The sequence below is a fragment of the Dermacentor silvarum genome, chromosome 9, assembly GCF_013339745.2.
Source record: "Dermacentor silvarum isolate Dsil-2018 chromosome 9, BIME_Dsil_1.4, whole genome shotgun sequence".
Lineage (NCBI taxonomy): Eukaryota > Metazoa > Arthropoda > Arachnida > Ixodida > Ixodidae > Dermacentor > Dermacentor silvarum.
The window spans coordinates 114,841,538-114,863,707 of NC_051162.1; the positions used below are offsets into that span (position 1 = coordinate 114,841,538).

A 22,170-nucleotide genomic window follows, 5' to 3' on the forward strand; every position below is an offset into this window, starting at 1 on the left:
ATACGAAAGGTCATTTTGATTTTATTGCGATAGCAATTATACGGACACTCCAATGCTATTTCTGCCGTTGGTTTCGCCGTCGCCGTCGCCGTGAGGTTCCGTATAAAGTCCAACAGCGATAAAATCGCCGTCGCGCGCCGTATGCTGTGTGTGCGAGTGAAAGCGTACGAGGGGAGCCGGCATTAGGGGCTTATTGTAACGAACGCGAGGGAGGAAGGCAGGCCGGAAGCGCGCGGTCGCCTTTCGCGCGCACGAGGCACGGGGGCGAGGGGACACAGTAGGAGGAGGTTGGGGGGTTACGTTCTGCTCCGGCTGCTGCTGCTCACAGCGCAGCCGCGCCGTATCTTGAAAGGGATCTGCGATGCGGGCGAAGGACGCGCCCGCGCGGGCCTCATCTTCAAAGCGATCGGCGATGGCGAGAAAGTGCATGCGCCGAGGACCGGTATCTTCGTATGCATGCGCTCTGCTTTCGACGTTTAGTTCGCGTTGAAGCGAGGCGAGAGACAGCGCGAAGGTCAATTCACCCGCTGCTGCTGGCGCGCTTTATCACTCCGGCGTTTTCACAGCGAGTTTCCGTTGTCATCGAGCGAGATGTATTCATGTTTACCTGTGCGCGCGCGACGCCATGCTTGTCTATTTAGTTAGTGAGCGAATGTTTACAACTTGATACGGCGAATTAAACTACTATCTTTGCTTTGTATAGCTCTCTACTAATTTGCTATCGCAATCGACGCTTCGCCTTTGGGGCAAAACTGCGACTTTTTTTCTTTCGAGCAATAACACGAGAGGCAATTTAACACTTTTTACTTTTATTTACACAAATTTGTTCATGTAAGCATTGTCTATAAAAAGCTTGTTTAATAGAATCGAACTTTATTACTGTGCGAATTCTTATATATGTGCGTCAATTTCACAGCACCCCGGTTTCAGACAGTCTTGGGCAAATTGCATACACACAACCCAGGACGCTCCGCAGCATTATTTCTACCGTCATCTTAGTCTGGCCTTACACGGGCTTCACAGATGCGCTGCCGCCAGAAGTTGAAGACGTGTCTTCAGTTTCGCCTTCACTGCTGAAGCCCTGCAATAATCAGCCATAAGAGTTCAGGCACCGTGCAATATACAGTATCAACCACTCGTAAAGGTAAGAATACTCTAGTAAAGCTAAATAATACTCGCTACAACATTTCTCAAAGGTATCATTACTTTTTACATTGAGGGATGTGTGACGTTTTAGATAAACTGGCACATTTTGCTGGAAACTTCGTGCGAAATTCAACAGTAATCAGTCCCGAATCGCTAATCTCGTGTTCCCTTCAACGTCGGACCGCACTGTGGTTTATTTACTCTGTACCGGCCTTTATGCTGCTTACTGCTAGACTTCCAAGTTTAGGATGGTTTTAGCGAGGCTCCTGCGTGAGCAGAGCAGGCGAAATCTGAGTACGTAACAAGCGCTATACTCTGCGTTTCGCTGCTTTCGTGGGTCGTTCTCGCCCTAATCATCTCCCAACGAGAATGCACACCGACTGGCGTCACTTTTTTTTCTTTTTAGCATAAACATTGACGTCTAAGTAGTTCAACGCATGTCACCGTATTCCTTTGACCCCCCTCCCCGCTCATTATTCCCGCATTTCGGGAAAAATGTCACGCAGGCCGAGTCCTGCTTTCACTAAAGATACCGCCCCTCGAATCGTACCCTTCTGTCACTCCCACTGAGCTTGCCAAACCAAGAAAAAACTATAGCCATTAAAAGAAACGAACGATATTAGAAATAAAGCAGTGTGGTTAAAATGGTTTCATTGAGAGTAATGATAGTAATTGTAGCTGTTGGTAGCATTATAACAAAAACGCTATCATTTAGCACGACTATGTTTACTTGAAGCATCGTCCTATTTAAAAAACGCTTACAACTACAAAAGTAACGAGCATAGCGCGAGTTGAACTTAATTTTCGCCCTAGAGACTTAACATATCATCAAGGAAAACTGTCATAAAGTATTTGAGTCAAACCTATTCCATGGTGTTGCCACGCGTGCATAGTTATAATTGTTTTTCGTGACAGTTCTTCCATTGAATTTTCAACTGCATTTCACAAGACGTACTAGCTGTATTCTAAAGTTTGCGAGCGGCGTCCGAAATCGATAGCTCGACTGCTACGTATAATAAGATGGCACGCGCCACTTGAATGGTGTTGTACTACGCTCCCCAAGCGTAGGGTAGCCAACCGGGCACGCCCTTGGTTAACCTCCCTACATTTCCCTTGTTTCTTTCTCCCTCTCTCTGTGAACTATGCCTGAGCAACAGCAATTAAATTGAAACATATGGCGACGCACTCTACCAAAACAGCCGTCGTCCAGATAGGACGACGGCTGATTGTTGGGGTGCAATTAAGTCGTAATTTTAACGTTGTTTTGATCTCTGGGTGCGAATTGCTCGAATAAAGAGATAAGTTCTGTATGTCTGCTTCTTTACCATGAGACCATGAACTGATTTTGTTCGCAAGAATACCTTACGCCTTAGATAAGCAGGCGTCAATGTGTTTTCTAATTACTGTCTCTAGAGAGTTTGCATTCAGGTTCACATACCTCCAATTCTTGGAGTACTTGGTCGATGAAATCTGTGGGATCCTTTCGGTACCTGTAAGCTGCCGAGATGGCATCTCGAAACATCTAGAGCAAAATAATAAGTCCTTTATAAGCAGGGCAGCAGAATCTAATAGAAAACATCGTAAATTAACAACAAAAACATAGGACGCAAGAAACTAGAGCAAAGTAATAAATGACGTAGTTCTAAAGCTTCACCAAAACAATGTATGGCAGTGGTGGTTTACATTTCTTATGCTTCACTACGGAAACTCACAATGCATTCTTTGAAAATTATTTATGCTTGCTTTCCTGCTTGTCAGTCATATCACAAAATATGTAAAGAGAGCCTCATCAGGTTTGGTCCTTCAATGCAAGCACACGCAGTGAGGAACTTTGAGGGAGCATAAAGGTAGAGGAACATCGATTGAGGAGTGCGTGAAGTCAATGCGAAAGAACGTCTGCTGTGGGGAAGGTAGCTTGTTTCTTCATGGCGTAATCACGCAACATATCACTTCCTCCATAAACTCTTAACTATCTCTCTGTTTATTCACTTGTATTTCAATCACGCATCCGCTATTGATGCTTTTGAAGAATTATTCATAAAATGCTCTCCAGAAGGCACTGTACAAATTATATCGTTTAACACAAGTTTCCTATAAGGCCTGGTGCGATGCCTTTTAAAGGAGCCGCATCAGATGAGGGACGATATATAAAAAGCAACAAAATTGGATTATGCTTGGACGTTTCCGCAGGTTGTTGAGCTCACCTTTACAACGTTCGTGCCGTCAGACGCTGATACAAAGTAGAAAGGCATGCCGTTCTTCTTGCCGAAGTTGAAGCTCTTTTGCACGACAGTGCTATCAGCTGTAAGGGGACAAACACTGCTATGTGAAAGTGGGCCGTATACTACGATGCAACGAAGAAATACACTATACATACTCACTATCTGATGTCATATTCTAATACACTGGTATAATGGCACAAAGCGAGGCTGGCCGAAAAATATTACGCACCTTTTCGTTTTCTAGTTGTTTTGTGTGACTGTAGAACGATTTGAGTGCGGCCTGCGTGCTCATGTGCCAAATTTAGTTGTTTGCGCTTTGTGGTAAGTTGAGGCTGTGATGTAGTCCTTAGCTAATTCGGACGATTGTCAAAAGATCTTGTTCCATAGAGTCTTTACATTAAATACATAAAGGTTTGTTCATAAAAAAACACAATTTTGACACGTACTTTTCAAACCTCACTAATCGTTTGTATCTGCGAACAATGGCTATGGGCATGGTGTAACGAGGCAACGATACACGTGGATAGCAGTTGGCTCATGGACAATGCGCTCTTCAAGGCACTACACCAGTTCTCGCATGAAGAGAGCCTTAACGCTTTACTTAAATATAAACATATGCCTCATGATAAAATTTTAAATAACACAATAGTCTCGAATCATCGCATATCCCTAAAAGCATCGGCTCTTCGTACCCAATTTGAGTTGTATTATAATCTTTCCGATGACAGCCGTTTTGAGAGTTCGACAAACAAAATATTAAATAGGCGCTGATTTCAAAGGTGCCTTGCAGAGTTATTCACACTGAAGGCGATATTAGAGGGGCATAAATTACGACATATTCTTGCGACTCGGTTTCAGCGGCATCAATCTGTATACCTCATAGAGTTTCTTTCCATATAGTTTCCATGTAGTTTCTTTCCTTCATCCGTGATTGTACTTCATCGCATTTGCGCAGTGCTGTCCAACTGTGACAAAATTACGGATCGATAGCTTTCGGGCTATCACTTTTAGTGGATGCTGATTGGCTAAGCTAATGGGCACCACGCCCTGAACTGCAACGAGGCGGCGTGCCTGACGCAGCTACGTGCAGAAGTAAAAGTATTACCGAAACTTTTCATCGGAGACTACGGCACGTTCTCTGTGATTGTTTGAGTGTACAACGCCGAGTACTATGGTTACGGAGCTCCTTCCAACTTTGCATGAGCACAAACGCAACTCTCGCACTTCTTTTTAGAAACAGTAGGGCAGCGGCCGTGTTCTAAATGCCAGCGCAAATAGTTTATTTTAGTTAATCAGTAAGTAATAAGTACCCAGTGTTTGTATGAGTCCGTCATTTCGACAGTGAATTTCATCTGCGTCCTGAAGCACTGGACCTCGACTATGCACAAAAAAGCACCTTTTTGTATTTCGGAGGTTTGTTTCAATCCGTTGGCACATTTAACAGGGGGGAAAAAGGCGTCAAGATAGTTTGCGCTATTCTACGCTCACAGGCGTAACAACTGAGCATTCGTAACAGGCCGTTCAGTCTGGCGGCGGGAAGAGAATGTAATTAAGTGCTTACCATCAATTTTGTTGGCGACACAAAGACAAGGTATTGCAGGCCGGTTATCCCTAAGCTCCTTGTACCAGTTAGAGAGGTTCTTGTACGTGATCTTCCTTGTGACGTCGAACACCTGTGAAGCACAATGAGAAAAAAGCTCGAGATTAGGGGGTTCCAAATCCCTTGCGTATGAAAAACCTAAATTCAGTATATATTTTGCTGGAGCCAAAGCTGATTTTACATGCAAGCGTAACGCGAGTCTCTTGTGTACCTTAATCGAAAGCTCTCTAATGAATTCTTATTAGGCAAAACCACGAGACCAAAATTTCACATGGCGCGATTTCCAACGCGAAGCACTTACGTGCGGAAAGAAAAGAAGCCTTCGTTTGTCTCTTTCCGCACTTGGGTGTTTGGCGCCGCAAATCACGCCATGAACTAGACCAACTCGCTAAAAATCGCTGTTCTTAAAGGGGCCCTGAACCACGTTTAATCGTTGTCGGGAAATGCATTCGTAGTTGAAATAGACTATTTTAATAACGCTTTGCTGTGAGGAGTTTTTCAATGCGTTCTGCAGAAGCGGATTGTTAGGCAATAAAATGTTGTGTATTATTGCCTTCGTGGTGCTCCCACTCCTTCTTCAATGCCTTGCACTGCGAAGGCTACGGCGGAGCGGGGCGTGCCCACAACGCTCCGTCTACTGAACGTTACCGTGGCTCGCAGTTCAAATTTGATTTTGGATATTCACGTAGACGCAACTATTTCCGATTTTGGCGCCTACCACGCGCCAAACATGGTTGTCCTCAGCAAGCCGCAGAGCGCTCACAGCTCTACAGCTCCACCTTAAGGCACCTTCTCACCTTCCTGTAGGACACGGAGCTGTTGTGCAACCTATGAATGCCCCGCCTGGCTACCGCTGATAGCCAAGGGCTCTGTGAACGCCTCGACCTTCTCTCTATTCATGCGTCTTTATATCCCCACTCCCCTTCCCCAAGGTGCTACGTCATGCTTCCTAAAGGGTTGCAGAAAACGGCGCCTCTTCAACTTCACAATCACTCTCCTAGCGGACTCGCCGAGGCACCCCGCGGCGCTCGCGGTATGTACGCTGCGTAGCAGAACACAGCTGCATGCAAGTGTAGTTAGTATGCGCAGCGTTTGCTTTGTACACGACAGGGCTTGAGTCGCGCTCATATGCTCCAGTCTGGCCTGACCATGCTACGTGAGATGGACCGGCTTTGTTTTGCACCAGTTTTGGCGACGGATAGTAGCCACTTCCAACTTGCGCATTTTGAAGCGCTGTCACCATGGCTCAATACAAATCGAAGTCTAGCAAGACATCTAGCCAGGAGCGGCCTGGAGTGGGCGCGTGCGGGCGTGCGTGTGTGTGTTCTGACCCTCCCTCGCGTGGTTCACGTGGTTTCGCGTGGTTCGAGGCTATAGTTGAGTATTTAAAACTAATCGAAACTTGCGAGGCCCGACGGTTACGGCACCAATAAGGAGTCTGGCCAAAGTTTAGTCCCTACGCAGGCAGCCGAGCGTGATCAGACGATATTCGGCTTCTTCCGGAAAAACGCAATTTTGCTAGAAATTCGAAAGCACATTTTCGCTTACATCAGCCTCTTTATTAAACTGCTCCAATAAATATACACAGTAACCGTAGGAAGAAGCGCACTGATTCAAACATTTGTTCTCCATGTTCGGCACAAAAGTGGGATGCCGGCGACATTGAGAGCATCGGCCGATGTCACTGATGTTTTGTTCTTCATAAAAAACTGGCGAGAAAACGTTTTCACCAGACAGAAACCCGTGCCGTTAGAGTGAAAGGACGGGACAGATAACACCTGTGTGAATAAAGCCTACGCTTCAGGTACATCTAAGCAAAACTACGAATTTCGTCATAAGAATTGACATCAATCCGACAAGGTTATGATAAGATGCGAATTTCAATTTTTTTTCTCCAGCGGGAAAATGTAGGTCGCATCATATCGACTGAAAATCAGCTGCCGTAATTCTTTTATTTTTTTACCTGTCAGAACTTAGGTTCTCTTTTTTTTTACTGCGAAAGTGCTCTATATTTATTTCTGATCCTGTACTTTAAATTAAGCTGCGAGAAATGAATTGTGGCAGTGGCGCCAGGAGTTCCAGGTAACCTTTATACAAAACTTTGCAGCCAAGTTAAAAATCGAAACGGTGACCTTGAAGCTAGCCTAATAGTGCCTGTTTCACCGTATGTCTTGTCTGCCGTTTCCGTATTCAGCATTTTGAAATACAATTGTCATTTTTGATATATGAGTGCTCCTTGTAATGACCTGTGGCATGTGAAGAGGAGGACTAAATAAAGTATCTCCGGCTTAATGCCTCGGATCAATTAGAAGCAGTGTGTCCACGCTGTGTGTCTCCTTAATGAAGTTTTTATGCCGTCCGCAGTGTTAGAACGATTGAGTGTCGTAGCAAAATGGTTGTGGCATTCAAAAAGAAAACTGAACAATATTAGTGCCGGCGCAAGACACGAAGGAGATTCCAGCCATCGTACCTGTCAGCTGAAATGGATTATCCCCCGAAGGTTGGACGTTTCTCTTGCCGCCGTCACCATACACAAAAACGTATTCACCCCAAGAATCTGCAAAGGCTGGAACTGCTTTCCCTGCCTGCATTGCTTCTAACACTTTTTACGAAAATGTCATGTGAGCCACAAATGCACATATTAGTTCTTGTCCCTGCTTTTTCTAAATCTCTCAGGCGATTGATAGTACGAAAACAAGCAAAAAATAAACGAATAAAGAAAGAAATGTTATCTTTAGGCGCTCGATGTCGCGTTCCTTTGCACTCTTAGAATTAGTAAGAATGTCTACGTGCATGCTCCAGGGGCTGATGACAGTGTTGTTACAGATATCTGCGAAAAACAGTTTATTTGATCATTCTAAACTGCATTCTCAGCTCTGTTATATCTGTTGTCTTTCGTTAGGTTGTGTATCATGGTTCGCATTGCAAAATGCGTCATAGTATCCCCTCAGTTTGATATCACCAAAACTAACTGAACCTGACCTTACCAGAATACAAGCGTCCGCCTGGTGGTAATAGGAAGGGTGAAGAGTCTTGAACCTCTCTTGGCCGGCAGTGTCCCAGAAATCTGAAACGGCATGCGGTGTTTGTTTCGATTGTTCAGAAAAATTGCCCGTCGACTATTTCCTGCTAGTAAAATGGGACTACGTACCGCTATGGCGTTCAGTGTCTCGAAAAACACACCGCTTAAAGTTAACAATACATATGGTATATCTCTTATGCTATCTAAGGACTTGATGGTACTCATGGTTTATCTAAATTTCAAGAAACCCAACTTATGCTGCAATAGTGGTGCTTACCTACTATAACAGGTTCACCATCAACTTTCGTCTTGTGTCGTAACAGTGTGAGTGCGTAGGTAGAAACTTGGTGAGGTTTGCTGAAAACACAAGTGGTGGGATAATGCAGTTAAGGATGAAAAAAAAAGAAGCTTAACGGCGTTCATTGGCCACACTGTTCAAGCGATTGCTAGTGGGGGCAATGTTCACCAAAAAAGGATACTAGGCGTCCAGTAGAAACCGTTCCACGAGCCTGCGTTGAATATAAAAAAAGAGTAGATTATTTCGCTTATGATAGTTGTCATTGTAGTGAAATGAACCACATAGTGAATTTACCTACAAGAAGAAAATATGCCGTAACACTATATTGAATATTTGAGCGAAAGGTGGACGAACAAGATGCAAAGTCGTGCTTTAGTATTAACTATTGCTATCAATTACTAATTAATAGTAATTGCAATAGCAAGTGAGCACGTTGAGACGCTTTGCGCGTTTTGATTAGGCATTACCGAGGCGCAGTTAGGACGCAGGCGAGTGCTTGCACGGCCAATACCTGGCGTGCTAGCGGGGCAGCAAGTCTTCCTATTCGTCCGCTCTGCTCCATCGAAGCGTGCTCGTGCCATGGTGTCGCAGCCAATTGGGAATTTAGGTGCCGTTTCGCTGCTACAGACGACACCGGGATTTTCGTTCTATAGGCCATTTGATGCTTTCGCATCAGAATATTATTCTGCGTACGCTCCTGACATAAAATGATTGAGATTCGAGGGTTTTACGTGCCAAAACGCGATATTATTATGAGGCACACTGTACTGGCTGTCTACGGAATAATTTTGACCACCTCGGATTCTGTAATGTGCACACAGTAGACACCGGCGTTCTAGCGTTTTGCAAAAAACCGGTGAGTGAGGTCGACGTGGCCGGGAGTTGATCGTGCGACCTCGGGCTCAGCAACGCAATGTCAATGCCATGACGCCACCACGGTGAGCGCTCCTTACATACCGTCATAAACGAGGTAAAAATGGTCGCAGAATCGCCATAAGGTCGAATTATTCAAAGCGAAATCAATGTGATGCAATATTGCACGTAGTAACGCTAGTGGGTTTAAGAGGCACTGTAAATTATAGTAAACATCTGGTTGCTAAAGAAACGCGCGTGGTGTCCCACAGCTCACGAACACGCAATAGAACACTTCACACAACAGGCGCGAGCATTCGCGGTCACAACAATTGCGTGACGAGAAGTGCCGAGGAGTGCGTGCGCTCTTACAAAGGCGAACGTTCCGTGCTCTAGCTCTCTTTACCATTCTTCCGAGACCTCGAAACTCGGATCACGTGTCCTCCAACATGGCGAATGAGAATATGCGTGCGTCAAAATAATAGCCTTCTCTACCGACGCCTGCTAGATAGCACAATGCCTGTGCCCTTCAATCTATGCCGACATGCTACCTTTCCCTTTTGGTTCAAGAAGCATGACGTCATAAAGTAGAGTGCACAAGCCTGCTATCTAGGAGGCGTTGTCTCTGCTCGCCCTCGCTGCCGTCCTGGCATGCTCGCCCTCGCACCCACAGCAGATCCCGTGACGTCAACCACTCGATGCGTGGGCCGCGCGTGAGCCGTCGCACCCCCAACAGCATTGTTATGGTGGCTAGGTGGGTCGGTGTGCCGATCGAGCGTAGTTCAGCACTTCTCCGCATCATGACGCAGAAGTGGTGCGGCGGACAGTGTAACGTCTGAGCTGCGCGCAACGTCGGCTGCGCTGTGTAGACGTGCAGCGTGTGTGACAGCATCGCTGCCTCTGATTGTATCTTTGAAGTATACGCGTTATAATACTGTTCTGAGTAGTGTAGGCCAAGCCTTGTTGTGGTCGTCTAGTCTGAAAAAAAAAAAAAACGAAATGCTCAAGTTAATTTTCTAGCTTGGCGATTGGTCGCATTTATTGGTATAAACGCGGCGCTCCACCCATTGCATTCAAGACGTAGATGCATTTCTTCCATGCATAAAACAATACTGCAATGGTTTTATACGGTACATGGAAACGTGTTTACGCGATATTTCAGTTCTAATGTTTCAATTTCGGGAAATCTAGCTATTGTGTTTTATTGCTGCATGAGTTACGGTATTTAGATTGTTTCGAGAAGGTTTCGTAACTTGAGTCAGTATACACACCAACATAAATAGCCTAGCGCCAGAAAAGTCGCAACGTTGGTCCACCGCTTCATCACATTATTCACACCATGCACACGGCTCAGCTTCAAGTGCTTCCTCTTCTTCCTGTTGCTTTCACGCGCCATTTTCTTGCCCTTGACCAGGAAGTAAAGGCGTGTAATTGAATAGAACTTCACAACGTCGTTTGTGAGCTCTTTCTTGTGCCGGTCACAGCCGATCAAATTCGGAGGATTCATCTGCAGAAAGGATGCAAAGTCGGCGACATGGTTCCTTCGTAACTCATTTAAACTGAAGCACAACGTGAAGGCGTCCTCTAGCGATATTACCATGTTTGTTTAGGGCTTCAGAAGGGAGCATCAGTTCTGACCTACTCATGTGCAGCGTAAGTGACGACTCGGGAGGACAAGCTGATTCCGTGGAATTCAGTAATGTCCCTGAGCAATCGGAGCACTTGGGTCTTTGCAGAAACTTCCTTGCTACATATAGCGTGCTATATAGAAAATCAGCCTAGAGTCACTTTTCTCTGTAGCAGCGCAGCGGTGCTCGATATCGCAGGCGCTGAGCACCTCATGTGCAGCTTGCAAATTTCCAACGTCGAGGAACTCATTCGCGAACGCGTTTGCACTGCTTGCTTATTAGCGTGGCCTATACTGAGCAAGCTACTGAGCAGCCCGGGGCGAACATTTCCGCTGTCAGGAGTCCTTGTGAAATTCGTAAATTTCAATACTATTTCTCAGAGATTTAGAGCCCTACTTGCAGTTCGGAGCGAAGCAGTAAATTTCCCTGGTGGTATTCTTTGGTGGAGTAATGCCGCCGCTAATCTCGTCGGTTATTTTTCCCGACCTGAAACATTCCACATCGCTTAGGAACTTGCAAACAGTACGAGAGACCCCGAGCTCTTCACCTTTTAAACTGACACGAACAGACGACATACAAATATTCCAATACAGGATTTATTTTTTTGCGCGCCGTCTGCGACGAGTAGCAAACAGCGCGCTCTGCGGAACCGTTCTACTGACCGCAGCGCCAATTTTGCGTCATGACGCGGAGAAGCGGTGAACTGCGCTCCAGACGCGCCGGTCGGCCCACCTACCCATCTAGCTACCGTAGCATTGTAGTGGCGACGGCACGAATGCACTTAGGGCGTCCGTATGATTGCCATCGCAAAACAACAAATCGCTGCTGAATAAGCGTGAAAAATAAGCAACCTTTGTGCTCCATAGGGCGGATGAAAATCAACGACGGGCTGACATCATATGCTTCGAAGTTTTTCTCCCATTTGTATCCCTCGTGTTGTAGGCTTTGCAAGAACTGCCAGTATATTCACGCTTTCCATACATCGTATACTAGTATGAGGTGACTTGGCAGTATTGGTAGATACCAAGATACCAGTACTCTAAACCATATTATGCACCCGTTGGTAGGAATAAGTCATAACGCCACTGTCAAGTGTTGTTTCTATGATGATGATGAAATAAACTTGATTCAAAAAAATGTCACAGTTTCGCCCTAAGGGCGAAGCAATGAATGCGATAACAACACAGCAATGTCATACGAAGTAAGGTGAGCGGCTTTGGTAGCAATATGAATTGTAGTAAACGTTTATGAGCTGATTAAGTAAGCAGGTGTGCTGCGGCGTAAGTAGACCGACATGAAGAGAGACTCGATGAACACGAGAAGGCCCGTGTGAAACGGTGGTGTTGATGAGAAGCGCTTCCCGTGGGCAGCGCGTGCGAAGGGACACACTTGTAGCGCTGCACTGCCGATCCGGGCAGCATTGCATGTGTAGCGTGCGTTGGAAAATGTGGCCCGACTATTACTAACTGAATGAACGAGCGTGGTGTAAGCGCGCACAAACAAACATGAATAGATCACACTGAATGACTGCAGACAACGACCGTCAAAACTCTGGCAGCAAGCGGATACGCCGCAGCGGCGAAGGTACGTGCGGTCTATCGCTTCAACGGAAACTGAGCGGCGAATGCACGGCGCATAAAGGTCAGAGCCGTGTGGAGATAAGAGACGGTGCGGACGAGCGACGAGCGCGGTTGTTGGTAGAGTAGAAGTGCGCCCCCCCCCCCTCCCGCGCTCCCTCCGGCGCTGGCTTCCCGCTTCCTTGCTTGCGCGTGGGAGATTGAGTGCGTTCGCTCTCCGTGATAGCGCGCGTCCCCGCAAGCTACTGAGCAGCCCGGGGCGAACATTTCCGCTGTCAGGAGTCCTTGTGAAATTCGTAAATTTCAATACTATTTCTCAGAGATTATAGAGATATAGAGCCTATATCGCCTATATATATATAGGGCTCTATATCGATATAGGGCACACAGTATACTACTCAAGCTACACAACCTATATCTCTATATCGCTCTATATCGTGGGGCACTATATCGATATAGAGCCCCACGATATATAGCGATATAGAGATATAGGTTGTGTAGCTTGAATAGTATACTGTGTGCCACTGTGGACATACGGCCTTTCTGAAAATGTCTGCATGCTGCTTGCGAAACCGTAAAAATTGGAATTTGTCCCCGACAGGTTGTGGCGAGCGAAATAGCCGACTCTTCTGCCGAGTCGATGTTGCTCAGAATGAATGTTGCTGTACTAAGCTCTTTTCGTATGAAATAGTGATTTATTTGTAATTATATGTAGTATATGAGTCGTTAAAATACTAGAAAACGGCCAATAGACAAGTTTCTCGAGGCTACAAATGCTTGCTGGTACTAAGCAACTTCTATAACGTGCTGACAAGCGCCCAGCCTCCTACGCTAGTGGTTCCCGTTCGCAATCACCGAACTCCTTGCTTTGTCATGTTCACATGTCGCCCTGGGCGGCCTTTACAAGTAGAAGGGCCTAAAACACGCACCCTATTGGATATTGCCGTTGTGTGCGGGAGTTCGCCGACGTTGAGGAGGACTTAAAAAAATGAAAGTGTATTTACAATAGGTCGAGGAATAGAAGAAAGAAAAATAACAGTAACCAAATGCCATCTAGGCCGGCAGCAATTCAGACGCTGCGGTCCGCGGCAAGCAGAACGCCTCTTTCTTCTCGGTGTTAATGTGGCATATCACCCCTTCAGTCCGTCGGGGTAAGGTCATTTTCATCCAGTCGTTGAGCCCGTACAGGTGTAGTCATGTTCATACAATCGTCGGGCCCGTGCAAGTGGCGACATGTTCGGCCAATGGGGACACTCTAAGAGCCCTATTCTCTGATGGCTGACCTGCGTCCGGCGTTGCTTCCCCGCCTAGAAGGCCCTGGAGGGGTCGGGTCATTCTTGAACGACGTTCCAGTGCTGCCAGACAGCTTTTCCCGGGCCGAGGGTCAACCACCTTGAACCGTGCGGGCTTCCAGTTGCAATTTCGGGAAGCTTCACGCAGAGCGAGAAAAATGCGCCACGTGCGGCCCCCGAGGGTGGTATAGCATGGTCAACGTGCATCTGTGCACGGCTATTGCCGTGTGTTCGGCGAGTGGTTGCCTTCAAAAAACTTGACCGATGCTAGTTGATAGTCCGCATCTTGCAGCCCTCCCATAGCCGCGCATCGTTTTTTGCCGGTTAATATTATTATGCTTCCAAAAGGTATCACGCGTCGCCTTGAATTTCACACACTGCAAAACATTTCGCTTTCGGTAAAATATTGCAGCGTAATGTTGCTTATTGTATAATACGCCTTGGCTGTATTGAAACGACCACTGCACAATTATTTGGCCATCAGACTCCTCATCACAGAAAATACCTGTATTTTCTGGGATGAGGAGTCTGGTGGTGATGGTGACTTGGTGAACTTTGTTGCAAGTCAACTGTAGTTGACTTGCAACAAATTTGACCAAGTTTAATGTTTTAGGTAAACATTTTGGATACAGAACGTGTCATGCGAGTCCTATAATGTTGCGGAGTGATTGACCCAGGTAACTAACTTTCTGCTCGCACACCGCTGATTTCCCGTGTCCTGCTGAAATAAGTGCCTCTGCGGTCGATATTTGGCAAGGTTTGCTTAGCTCGGCGACCGGAGCAGAAAACAAAAAACAAAGCAAAAAACAAAACATGAAACTTGAGTGTTTGCGTGATTCCCAGCACCGAAACACAGAAAGCAGGTCGAGGAGTGCGTGATCATCGCAACGGTTTTGTCTTCGCAACGCCACTTGAACAACCTGATATAGAGCGGATCGTTATGCAGGGCGATAGAACGAGACTCGTACGTCGAACGTGTTACTTGATTTTGGTGGCGAGATACATTGCCCATTGCCAGTGCCTTGTAAAACCTGACAACTTTCTCGCGCCTATCACCTCACTCGATTTCTTATCTCTCCCTCACGCCGAGATAGATCGAACACATTTAATATTTATGACCACACATGATTTATCAACTTTGCGTGAGGAAACATCTGTCATAGAAAAAAAATGACCCGTCCTCGCCAGCTAGCTAGGAGGCGTGCCAATTTACCCGGGCAAAAACTGCGATCGATGAATTTGGCTCCGACATGCGTATGTGTAAATGTGATGCTGCGAAGTGTGGTGCCAGAAGCTGTTGAACAGAATGAATGTGAGCCAAACTTTTCGTGCTGGTCGAGCGCTTCTGTTCATCGGCTACTCAGTGGTAGAAAATTTCTATAAATATATGACAGCGATTAAGCATTTGAGAATTTTAAAGAAATGGAGACGAACACAATTAGAGAGGCGAGAACGCTGAAATTCAACTATAACAATAAAAGGTATGGTACTGCTAGCAATCTTGGATGGAAGCCATTGAACTCGCGAAAAAAAAAATCAACGTCGGAAATTTTTACACCAGATCTACAACAGCTCAATTGGCATTGCTAAAGACCTGCATTTAAAATAACCTCAGTGTGTTTGAGTGAGGTTGCGCATTAACGTATTGGTGCGCATAGCCGCATAGCCAGGGACAAGAAAGAAAGAAAGAAGGAAGGATGGAAAGAAAGAAATGAACAAAGAGAGAAAGAAAGAAGGAAGGAAGCGAAGAAAGAAATCACGTGTGGCTCGTACCCACGTTGGATATGTATGAGCCGCCGAGAGCAGGAGCGGGAGAGATCTCACAGGATCCTGACGCTGCCGTGCAGTGTGCCGCGGCTATGAACGCTGTGGCTCATACGTTAGTCTATGACGATGGGGTGGACTTGGCGCAGCAAACGCACTACTTGGCCATCGCACCGGGCGAAAAGGCCAGTGTCCTTGCTCTTTGGCGAACATGCCGAAGACGCTCAATATAATCAATAATGATAATACATAAATTCTCTATAGCAATGTTCACTACAGCAGACCAACCATAATCACAGCTTCGCTGACTTCCATCTTCACAGTACTGGAAGGGCTCTGAATTTTTTTAATACAATCATGACCTATATAAGCCGCAAAGTGATCTTGTAAATACACATTACCTTCTATATGTTGTTGAAAATGGCTTCTCAATATCGATTCGACATGTGCCGATCGTATACAATTTGTCGCTTGTGGTACCCAAACTTGTACGGAACGTATGTTTCTTTTGTGAATGCTTGTTTATTTTTGATGCGAAGCATCAAATGGCCCATTGAGCGAAAAAGTGGCGTCTGTCGTCAGAAGCAGCGAAACGGTACCTAAATTCCCATTGGGTGCGACGCCACGTCACACGCGCGCCTCGATGGAGCAGAGCGGGCCAAAGGGTACACCTGCTGCGGCACTGGCGGGCCAGGTGTTGCGTGAGGGCATCGTCACCTCGTTCTCGGAAACCTGGCTTATCCGCGCGTTCCTTGTCCGCGCAAGCTCTCGCCGGGGTTCTCACTTCGCCTAGGCAATCGCTATAACGAAGCAATGTTTACAAAAACAGAATAAATTCGAAATAAAAATCGTTGGCGATAGTGTGACTTCCAAACCTTCGACCCCACGCTCAGAAGCTGAGTGCCTTACCCAATGGCTTAAACTAGCGCCCCATAGATAGCGGGCCTGTGCACTGTACTTTATGACGTCATGCTACTTGCACCGAAATTTTCATTGCCAAGTCCGGCGTGACGAAATCGGTGCCGTCAGAATCACCGCGGCTCACTCGGCAGCGTCCCCATTGGATTCTATGGCAGTTGGGCAGGGTAACATGACGTCAGATATGGAAGGGTACCGGCCTCGTGCTATGTAGGAGGCGTTGACCAAGTGTCTCAACGCGATCGCTTGCCCGCGAGGAGCTCACAACTCGAAGGACCACTCAGCGGCGTTCAATTGGACATTGATGCTTTGGCATTCACAACTCATAAGAAGGGCTTAGGTGTCCTTGGACATTTTACTTATTTATGTCTGTCGCTTGTTTTCTTAGGTTTATTCCTGTTGTTTCTATTACTTTTCTAACAATACTCCGCTTTTAGGCTATGACTAAACCTTTCTACAATTATGCCGTATAGGAGATGTAGATAAGCACAATACAATAACTACCTAAACAAATGAAGAAACAGAGAACTAGGTAAATTCTTGAATGTTCCTGAAGAGCACCGGGCAATAGCCCCTTGCTTTTCTGCGCCCTTGAGCGCACCGCTTGATACATAAACAGGGACACAGAAATGATAACGAACACTATTTAGAAGCTTCGTTATAACAAAGCTTCTAAATAAATCGCTACCGTTATTTACAGACTTGTCTTCTGCTAGAGTAGAAGCCAATGCCAGCCAAAGCTGCTGCCGGACACAATTATTACAAAAGGCGGTCGGTCAATGACAAAATTCACCTACGAACAAAAAAATTTATTATTTTTGCATTGTAAATACGGGCCTCGATTATCTGGTGCCGACACTTTAGCAACTTAATTTTGGCAGCATACGTCCTTTTGCCAGAATAATTGTGCTACTTAGCTTTGGCTGAAGAAATTCACCTCCATAGTGAGCCCAGTACAAATGTACGAAACAAATATGTTAATTGTGAACACGTTTATTTGGATACCGCACCTACTTTCCTGAATATGGCTTGCGACTAGTTTCCGCCCCTCTCTCCCCCTTTAAGGTAAAGGAGAGAAAAGCATTACTGTTGTGATGAATGGACCTGAAGATTACTACTTTTTCAGTGTTTACTTGTTTCGCGGGAAACTACTCGATGTCGCCGTGCATTTGGGGAGAAACCCCCTTCGGTCGAGGCAAACCAACCTGTGACACGATTGCGACCGGTGGCCTTGACCTGGCCAACTATACCGAAGCCGGTGCCGGGCACACAAAACGAAGAAGGTGAGCAGAGGGCTGGTGGCACGGACAAGCACGGACACGAGAGGAGAAGAAGCAAGAGAAGTAACAGGCGAGAATGCGTCGCGAACACTCGGGAGAGCTCGAGTACTTCACTGAAGTCCCGCCAGAAGAGCTCGTGCTAGCGTTCCTGCCGTGGGCGTGTGACAATGGGCACCCACCTGGTGCCGTTGCCGAGGGGCACCTGCTGGGGCGCCATTGCGGAGGCCAGTCCTGGGACTGAAGGGGAGGCCTGCTAAGCGACGGCTCTGTTGTTGATGCCCGTCTCTAGGACGAGGCCTACCGCGGGCACTGACCGTGAGGCCCTTCTCGTCTCTTGGTTGAAGTGTGCCACATGAGCTGCCTCCTGCTGAGGCTGGCGAGATAAACTTGGGCAAGCGCTGCACAAGGCCATCGACGGCCCGGCCGCAAGAGAAGTGTAACCAGTGCCCCGGCTTTCCACCAGCGAGAGAAACAATTTGAGGACCACCGGCTCAACACCCTCCTAACAGCAGGTCGAACTCTCGGAGGGAACGTTTATAGGACGGTACGTGCTCAAAGCTTATGTCGGTTTGCCTTGCTTGCCTTTGCTCCGAACTTAACGTGTCGCTTTAAGCTCCGTTACGTTTTATACTCATCCCTTCGATATTTTCTAACTTGCGCGAGATAAATTTCATCTTAGTTTGTTTGTTTGCGTGCACGTTTCAAGTGTCTCTTTTGCGGCTCAAAGTACATAAGGAAGCGTGAGGAACGTACTAACCATTCCACCCTTCTTCACCCTGCGTTCGAAATAAAAATATCAAGGCTGTGATAGAGTTGTTCTGGTACGGCTACATGACTATTGCCTCGGTCGAAAAGAAACAGGTCCCGCAATCTTGGTCCTACAGCTCAAAACGTGGCTCAATGGATGAAAATGAGAGGAATTTCGTTGTTGCATTTCGCCCCAATCGAAATGCGGCCGCCACGGCCGGGATTTGATCCGGTGACCTCTCGCAGTGACCCTCGCAGCAACGCCACACCATGGCTGCTAAGCCACCACGGCGGGTAACAATAAAACCTTTACATTGTGATTAATGGCGATGTAATGCAGCGTAACTTGTAATGCTGTGCATTCTCTTGGACGTCAGGAATGACTTCTGTAACAAAGTTTTCTTCGGCATATGTTGCCGACGGCCACGATACTTTCAATTTCTATTCTAACCGACTCTCTTTATCGGTTTGTATGACACGATGCGAAGAGCCGACATGCCACAACGGTTAAAAGACAGAGAAAGAGGTGGGAGCCAAGAAAAGGAATCTTCAACTATTACTGCTACTGGCAACTTTTCAGCGTCTAACGTACTCCTCCGCATATAAGCAATTAGAAAATTTAGTATACTCACATGGAAAATACATAATAATAGTGCAGTAGCGCAAGATGTGCCCTGTCTAGGCGCAGTGAATACAGCGTATTCTGTGTTCTAACAGCCTCTGCGTGGCATAAACTGTGCTCTTGCAGCTGAAGCAAGAATACAATACTAAAAAACCTCTCTGAGGGTGAGTTTTGTTCTCCTTAAAAGCATAAATAACGGAGTGAACAAATACAAAATAAATAAACAAATAAATACGCATCAGCCCCTAACAATCGGCGTTGTAAAGCGCTAAGGAATAAAAGTAGCTTTGAAGGCCGTGCTAAACCCACGAGACATAATCGAAGATCGAAGGCAATAAGCCCATCGCCGTGCCATTATCGACCTCACGGGAAAAGGCGCACAGCGCAATTTCCGGGGAGGTGAATAAGCAATAACATTTGGGTGCTGAGTCACGCAAGCTCTGTCTGGCACTTGTCTGATCGCCTTCGGCATATACGAGAACACTCATGCACCAAGTACTCTTTTTGTTTATTTGTACACGCACAATTTCTCAGGAGCGCTGCACTAAAGGGCACCATAATTAACTATAAGCCTTCTAACCATCTTCCTCATTTCTCCAATCTGTTCCATACAAAAGTAAGAATGTTTTCCCCACACCATGTACCACGTAGTCCATTTATTTCACGGCTTTTAAGCGTGCTTCGCATAGTCACAAAGCGATACTTACGATAAATACCGTAGTAATTGTGAGAACAAAAGTACAACATATTTATCGAAAGCAGGTCAGTTTTATAAGGACGTGTCTTGGAAGTTGCTGATGTGGCCAAGCATATGGATCACGCGGGCTTACATTTGTATCCGGTGCGAAGAAGTCAAAAAGCGCTATAATAGCTACAAAGGAGACACAAAAAATAAACACTAAATCGCTTTGGGCTAATAAACATTTCTTTGAGAACTTTATTTCAGGAAATTTTCACGGTAGTGAGTTGATTATTCGAAGAAAAGATGAAGGTCAAAGTCAAATTTCTTTTAAAAGTTTTGTGCTGATGCCCTTCAGCCAGCACATCAATGAGACTTCTGGAATTTCAGAGTATTAGTTCAAACTTTTGTCCGCGTGGTTCTGTAAAAGGTCATGAAGCTTGCTTGGTTCAGTCTTTGGTTTGTTTAGGACAAGACAAAAATTAATTAGGCCCGATCAGGCAGTCAAAATCTATGACGTCATGGCTAGCTGGTACGGGGAAATTCAAGGCGGTGTTTCCACTCGTCATTCATATAGCTAGAAAACCTCCTCTCGCGCTAAGAATTGCTTTTTCAATATTGTAAAAAGGTAAATTAGTAATACAGAGACTGATAATTTTCTCTTCAGTGTTGCTTTACTATCGAACACTAGACGCATGAGTGCGAGCTTACACTCCACGCCGTAACTAGAAGTTAACCCTTGCAAACAGTTATTGGGGCAGGCCTGCACTGAACATCGCTTCCACACTCAAGTTTGAACCGACTTTGATACCCTTAGGATTTTCGTTCCAGATATTCCTTTGATTAATTCGGTGAAGTGGTTGTTTTAACACCGCATAAAATTTAAAGAAGGTATCTGTCAGTATATTACGAAGTGAACACACAATTTATTTTTGAGAACTCAAGCATGATTATAAAGTTCAACCATTTTCAAAACCCACTTGATTCTAATCTGCCTCGTGAGTGCACAAATCTTCAAAAAATACTCGTGTCATGAAATCGCACATCTAACTGTATACTTCGTTAATTACCTGAATTCTATTCTTTATAGCATGTGCGCAATTTCCCCCTTATGCTTTGAAGAGTAAGTATTTCTTAAGAAAAAATCGACAGTGGGCTATTTGGTTAAATATCGTAGAGTTGTGTGCCCCAAAACAACAAAATAACCAGACTGCAGTGCGCACAAACACATGCCACCAGACACAGGACACAAGACAAGACAGCGTTTGGTCTCCTACGTTTGTGTACTCACTCGTCTGTGGTCATTTCGTTGTTTTTAGCACACAGTCTAGTATGTACTTGTTACTTATTATCCAGAAATATAGCTGCGACGTTGGGCTCCCCATTCGTTCTAATTGATTATCTGATAAAAACGGAGTGACTAACACGCATACGACGCTCAATTTGCACCTGAGCTTCGTAATAACTGCGCGTCACGCCGCGGATTCATAAAACATTACGAGGGTGATCAGCATAGGGATCAACTTACAAAATATGTAGAGGACGCCAAGGTGAGAAGTGTAACGAGACATATCAAGATATAAATATATTAACGTATCTAGTATGAAAGTAAGGTTTTCGTTTTTCCTATGCGACCTGCCCAATATATCACTTATGAGTTTGACTACAAGTGCAAAATGGAATAGATAGCCAGAAAGTAGAAACAAAACAGAGAGACGAGCGTTAATTCATAACAGCGATGCCAAATCACTCGCAAAGTACACATTGTTCGGCAGACGTGACCAACGCTTCCCTCCTGCGTGGTGCCACATTTTTTGTTGAACACTGCTGCAGATTTCAGCAGGCCATCGGATTTGAAAAACGCACGCTGTCTTCCTTGAACGATTACCTACGCGTAACGTGTCAACGCGACACGTACCCTCCTTTCCGAAGAAGTTATGTAAGAAAGAAACTAAGTATCGAAGGAGGACTCACTTTGATTTCCCCACAGCACTGTCGCCCAGGCAGATAACCTTGAGCTTCACGTGTCCGTCCACGTCATCTACGCCGTGCTCCAAGCCCTCCTCGGTGCCTCCAGCGTCCATCGCTCCGCCGGCCATTTTCCGAGATTGGCATGCGCGTCAACTGCCACGAAGACGACTACCGCGGCCGTGTAGCCCGTGCTGCGCGAGCGCCACGCAAACAATCAATGATGAACAGCGAATAACGCATCACGGCCGGTATAGAGACGCCACGAAGGGAACAAAAAATTAGGGACGCGTGACAGCAGGCAGTGGGGCGTGACGCCAGGTGTCCCGATCGACTGGCGCTATGGCAACGTCCCGAGTCCGGGGTCGGTGGTACTGGCGGCATGTTAGTGAGCGACATCTGGTGAGTGAGCGAAGAGCTTAAAATGCGCAAGGCGTTGCCGGGATTGTGGAGCGGGAAATTGTGCGTGTTTAGAGCATATATATATGCGTTAAAACTACAATTACTGATCTCTTCGCTTTTCATACTGCCGATGGGTGAACGGCTGCGTTGCAT

General features: G+C 46.1%; 2 protein-coding genes across 6 annotated transcripts in view; one reads left to right on the forward strand and one right to left on the reverse strand.

The window, feature by feature from the left end:
- The window catches only part of LOC119464125 (rab-like protein 2A), a 411,477-nt gene that overhangs the window by 355,292 nt on the left and 34,015 nt on the right, over positions 1 to 22,170 (forward strand). The gene's annotated exons all lie outside the window — the stretch shown is intronic.
- Positions 793 to 21,844, reverse strand: LOC119464124 (rab-like protein 2A). Its single transcript, XM_037724962.2, has 8 exons — positions 21,622 to 21,844; positions 8,470 to 8,499; positions 8,268 to 8,347; positions 7,956 to 8,035; positions 4,930 to 5,041; positions 3,351 to 3,448; positions 2,585 to 2,668; positions 793 to 1,081 (listed from the first exon to the last, which is right to left on the reverse strand). The coding sequence occupies exons 1-8, from the start codon at positions 21,744 to 21,746 to the stop codon at positions 1,007 to 1,009; spliced, it is 684 nt and encodes a 227-aa protein (XP_037580890.1). The 5' UTR covers positions 21,747 to 21,844; the 3' UTR covers positions 793 to 1,006.

Excerpts from the sequence above, each read along its gene's own strand:
- LOC119464124 (XM_037724962.2), bottom strand. The coding sequence starts at position 21,746 with ATGGCCGGCGGAGCGATGGACGCTGGAGGCACCGAGGAGGGCTTGGAG. Across the intron at positions 8,036-8,267 it reads TGGTGAACCTGTTATAGTAG|ATTTCTGGGACACTGCCGGC; the intron begins GTAAGCACCACT and ends ATGCCGTTTCAG. Across the intron at positions 2,669-3,350 it reads ACGGCACGAACGTTGTAAAG|ATGTTTCGAGATGCCATCTC; the intron begins GTGAGCTCAACA and ends ATTTTGCTCTAG.